This window comes from Bremia lactucae, linkage group LG5 (assembly GCF_004359215.1).
Source record: "Bremia lactucae strain SF5 linkage group LG5, whole genome shotgun sequence".
Lineage (NCBI taxonomy): Eukaryota > Oomycota > Peronosporomycetes > Peronosporales > Peronosporaceae > Bremia > Bremia lactucae.
In genome coordinates this window covers 3561583-3567036 of record NC_090614.1, presented here as the reverse complement: position 1 = coordinate 3567036, position 5454 = coordinate 3561583, and the positions used below count along the sequence as shown (strand labels likewise).

Here is a 5454-nt window from a genome sequence, read left to right as displayed (position 1 = left end):
CGTCGTCTGCGCTGGAAAGCGCAGCGACAGGTAATGAGAGCGCTGCCCATAAAGGCGCAGCCGCTTCTCCGTTGGGTATAACCACAACGCCTTATGCTCAGACCATAATTCATAATGGTTCTGACATAGAGGATTCGGAGCCTAAAGCTCCGCCGACGACACGTGAACGTGCTCAGTCGGTGTCACAAGCCAGTCGTTTAGAACGTGGCTATGTGACAGGTGGCATTATAAAGATGCCCCCTCCATCTAAATGGCCTCGTTTAAACGAGCCAAGAGCGTCGCTCCTAGAGCGCGCTCTTGTAGACGCTCATAGTATTTTGGCCTCTTTAAATCAGAAGGCTCAGGGAAAATCGCTTGGGCGTATTTTCCCGATTCCGGTCGTGTTGCGTTCAAATGGAACGCCCGACCAATACAAGGCGGAATTCCTGCGCCGCATTCATTCGCATTCCGATGCGATCAAACAGCTGTCGCAGCGAAGCAATTTTGTCCGCTTGCGTGTGAATGAAAGATGGGCGGTACTGCTTCGGGTAACCTTTATATTGGACAAGGATCTGATACCCTTGCCTAACGGAGCGGTGGGCAAGCAACCTTCCAACAAGGAGGCGTTGATTCCCACCCGCATCCATCAGTGCAGGTGGCGCCCGATAGGAGTGGCGATCTCGCCCACCTACTCGCGGCTGCCTTACCTTCGTCCGTTCAGTCGCATGCGTTAAGCGCTGCTGAACGACGTATTGCGGATCTCGAGGGTCAAGTCTCACGACTGACCTCGGATCTCGTTGATGTCTGAGCGAAGGCTCGTCAGGGTTATGAACGCCTAAAGACTCGCTTGGACCTCTTTGAAAGGATAATGCTGAGGGATCCGCGTTACTCGCGTGATGTCCCTTGCTCTCCAAGTCCTGTTGGTGGTGGGAGGCATCGGTCCGAAAGCTTTTCGCCTTACCCGAACGACGCTCGACTCACAGTCGGCGTCACCATCGGTCTCCTTAGCCGAATGGGAATGTGACCTCATTTGGGTCTACATACCGTTTCAGACGACCCACGTAAAATACGGGGTGCGTCTTCATATACGGGGGAAGGGTGAGCCTATAATTAAGGTCTCCAACCTCTTCAACCACCGTAAAGGGCCCAATGAAACGCGGCAACAACTTCGTAGTACCTCCAAGTAGTATACAGAAATTGCATTTTCAGGTAGGGTAGCAGTACTTAATAGTACTTTGTCACCCATTCTAAAGCGTTCATTATTTTTGCGACCATTTTGGTCCGCATATTCATTTTGCTTGTCCTGTGCGCTTGCCATTGCGTCACGGACTTTACGTGTGATGGCTAATCGCTCATCCACAAAGCGTTGAGCCTCGCTCACGCTTTTAGCATCAAACTCGCCTATGATACCGCCAAGAGGTCGGTCATAAGGCGTAGTTTTATTGACCACTGCTAAACTGGTAGGGTTACTAGGGCAATTTTCTGTCTTTGAGATGATACGTTCATGGGTCATTGTCATATTGACGAGCCTACGTCCCTCTTTCGCACCGAGCATAGTGAAGGGCCCTCCCCCACAAGACTCGGACTGCGCACAAACGAGACTGGCGTCCGAGGATGGCGCAGTCCATTATTATAAAATGGTGTCTCACCCGTACGGGCGTGGACACTGTTATTTATAGCGAACTTCACAAAGGGCAATTGCTTGCTCCACTCTTTGGGAGTTGCTATAGTGCGTAAGACATCCGCCACGACCCGATTGGCACGTTCTGTTTGGCCATCGGTCTGGGGATGATCAGCGGTCGACATACGAGGCGCTACGAACGACCAATCGTCACCAGCACTATATTGATGCTCGAGCCATTCAATATAAATTGCGAGAAGCTTGGGAGTCTCCACACGACGACGAGCGGCATCAGCTCCAGCGCGGCCTCCGCGAAGATGTTCTTGCCGACCGAGCACGTCAGCCATCGTCGGACACGTGTCCGGACGCGTTTTTATACGAGAAGACAGGTCTCCGGCCGTGACGGCTGGCGGCTGTGAATTCCAGCGAAACGTCAGCCGGTGTATTCTCGCTTCCAAAAGAGGAAGCTGATGATTCTACCATAACTGCGTCTGTAACGTCATCCGTAGGCATCGTGACCGAGAGCCGCTCACCGGAGAGGCAGATTGCTCTGGAATCCGCCGCGGCGATGGGCCAAAAGCTGCAGCAGCTGGGAGAGTGACGCAGACGCACGAGTTTTTCCCGATAAATCACACAGTGGCTGGGCAGGAGCAATGGACATTGCATACTGGATCTTCCATTGAAAAGACAGAGCAGAGTTGCGTTCAAAGGCGGAGTGGGTTCTTTAAAAATGATTTTAGCGGTAGCCGACAAATTGAGAACTTACTTACGCACTAGTACCTTCATAGTCCTGAGCTGAGCTATCGTACTAATTCAAAAGTGTGTAAAGCATCTTATTGCTCACCGCCCATTTCGTGCGTCTAGCAGCGTTTGGTGGGATTGATACAATTGTTACTATCAACCAATAAACAGAACTATCACGTTTTTACTGCTCCAAAATTATCTATAAAGAAAGTCTTCTTTATAGATAATTTCACGGGCTGCCTCGTCACAGCTTCTGAGGTGTGCATGAAGTGGTACCCGTGGCTCCTTCATTCGTCGAGTCATTTTATTCTACATTATATAGGCATGGTTACTCTCTCTCTAAGTGAGAGGAAGCCTTTAAGACTCAGAGAGTCACTTAGTTCTACAGAACTGATAGGTCTAACAAGACAGGGAGTCGTACAAGCTCGTAGAGCTTAACAAATCCGAGTTTAAGATACAACCAAGTGGCAACTAGTGCCCGAGAGTATATACCTTAGAGAGGTTTCTTACTCTCGTCGATCAATGCGCAAGCCTTAGAAAAGCGCTAGACGCTGTGAGATAAAAAAGAAACTGAACTTTATTTAACTATTTAAATCTAAAAACCTTCCCTGACTAAATTAAAGTAGATTTCGGCACCCGATTTAATCTGGCGGCTGCCACACAAGTTACCCATAATAAATGAAATTTTAGAGACTAACTATTTTAAATAGAACAAAAGAATATTTTACCGAGAAAGTCAAAGTACGACAACAACGTTTCATTAAATGGAAAGGTACAATACCGCCGTCGGAGAACGAGTCAGACATCGAATTCCCATTAATAAATTAGAAAAAAGGTAGTGCAACGTTTTGAACAACATTACTATACTTGGCATTAACAAAAGGTATGCAACTAAATGGGTGTTTCCATCTCGGCCAATCCTTAGGAGATCGCAGACATTTTTATGCAAGTAATCAAATAGTAGACGACCTGATCCTTTAAAAGCGGGACAGTATAAGTAGTGAAGCCTTGCAGAAAGCTCTTATCTCAATCCTGGAAGCATGCAATCTTGATAAACCACTATTTGAAACTACGTTTGCATCGTGTCCAACCTTGTTTGCCAACGTGAGTATCCGGAAAATTTGTCACAAAAGACGCCTTGGTATCTGCTCGAGGCACATAAAGCTTGTTTTTGTAGCCACTACCCGCTCTGAATCGAAGCTTCCACTAGTAAAAATTCCCGACAATGCCAGCAATGACAGACATGCTTACGATTATGTGGTGTTTGCTTCTTCTATTGAGCGTTGCTCTGCTCACGTGCGTTAAGCCTGGGTCCTGGGACGCTACTACAGACGCCACAGTGGAGTCTCAAGTCCATCGACGCGTGAGGCTGACCACCAACTCGAGCGTAGGTCAAGAACCAGGGTACAATGAGGAGAGGTTACCAACCATTCTAAAGCTTATAACTAATTCTCTACCCTGGAAGGCTAGCCTTCAAGGTAAAATTGCAAAGGCTATCGAAAGCTTTAACTTCGCAGACCCTCCTAAGCACATAGAATCATTAATTCGTGAAGTACTTAAGGCGTCTTCATCTAATCCGAACAATGAATTGTTGCAATTATTCAACGACCTCAAGAAACAAATGACCACCTCGTACCTCATTCGAGCAGGTTTGGATTTCTACGTATCCAAATCGGAATTTTCCAATGATTTCGGTACCTTTCTATCGAGAATCTGGACAGCAGAAGACAACAAGAACCTCGACTTAACTATTGGTGATCTCGCTGCGTTGCTTGCGAATATTGACGAGTCGTTTACTGCTCATCCGCTGTGCCCGATTCTAGTAAACTGCTTAGAATACAAGGCCAATGCGAAACTAGATCGATTCGAGGAAGGTTTGATTAACAAGGCTCAAAATAGAAAGGAGTTGACGAGCACTGAAGAATGGACCGATAAGTTACTGACAGCACAGAGGAGTTCGTCTTCTTTTAAAGATGTCTACGTTAAAGCTGGGCTTCGCGACCCGTTAGATAAGGCACTTTCAACCAATCAAGTGTTTCGATTGTGGGCTGCTCTTGTATGGAGACACACAAGTACCGTCCCCGGCCAAAAAAAGTCTTTTTCCACGTTTATTGTCAATGTGACGAGTCTGAAAAAAGACAAACTCGCCGCGATAAATTTACTTTCAAAGCAGGAATTGCGTCCATATCTGGCCAGGCCTATCATGAAATCTGGCTCGGTACCACTCAAGACGGACTTGAGCGAAAACGAGCATTTGGTACTTATCAATCTCGCAAGAGTGCTGTGGAAAGAAGACATGAACGATGACTGGGCGAGCGGGTACCTCCTTGCCGCGCGTTTAAGTGCTAGTGCTGAAGTTACCTTGAAATTCCGAGCGATTCTTGACCCTACACTTCATGACTGGGAACTTTTAGGGTGAATACGAATAGGCACATACTGCTGTCTTTGTCTATAGTGAATTGCTAATTACCAAATCCACTTGCTAAATTCTTTAATGTTGACGACGACTGCGCTATATGCACAAGTCCACCTTTGCGAAGATGGTCGTGGTCCTTGTAATAATCGTTAATAGTCTCAGGAACAGAGACTTTTCGTCGCCAATTTTATTGAGTTTTAGAAGCATACTGCTTTGAAGACTTTGGCATAGCATTAATGACTGCTTCAAGCGAACGTTGGAGCACAGGCCAAGCCGGAGAAGTCACTGAAGCAGCAAATATTAGTTTCTCTGTACCCTGAATGTTTATCAACTTCGCCTTCCTTTTTGATAAAGCAAATCTGGGTTTACGAATAGTTTAAATGTAGCTCGAAGTGGTGGAAAAGCTATAGCGCCTTTGTCCTTGATAGGCACTTTTGTAGATCTCGTGTTTCGTATGTGCAATTCAACCCATGTTTCTTAAGTGCACTACTTTAAAGTATAACTTGCTATTGCACCACAGTGATGGACAAAGGAAGGAATAGTCCGTAGATTGCTAGCAGTTTATAAGATGAAATTTTAAATTAACAAACCAAAAGACGGACAGAGAAGCACTCGGTGATTGATTGGTTTCATTTCTTTGCGTTAAGCAAGTTTTGATAGCAACATAGAATTGAGGTGCACTGCCATTGTTAAA

The 5454-nt window shown here is 46.3% G+C and overlaps 1 protein-coding gene across 1 annotated transcript; it reads left to right on the top strand.

Annotated features, from left to right (window-relative positions):
* Window positions 1–3569: 3569 nt before the first annotated feature.
* Window positions 3570–4763, top strand: CCR75_001062 (uncharacterized protein; the record flags this gene model as incomplete). The annotated part of the gene is made up of 1 exon (XM_067959167.1): window positions 3570–4763. One exon carries the CDS (start codon window positions 3570–3572, stop codon window positions 4761–4763), a length of 1194 nt encoding a protein of 397 aa, XP_067821168.1.
* Between the last annotated feature and the right edge of the window lie 691 nt (window positions 4764–5454).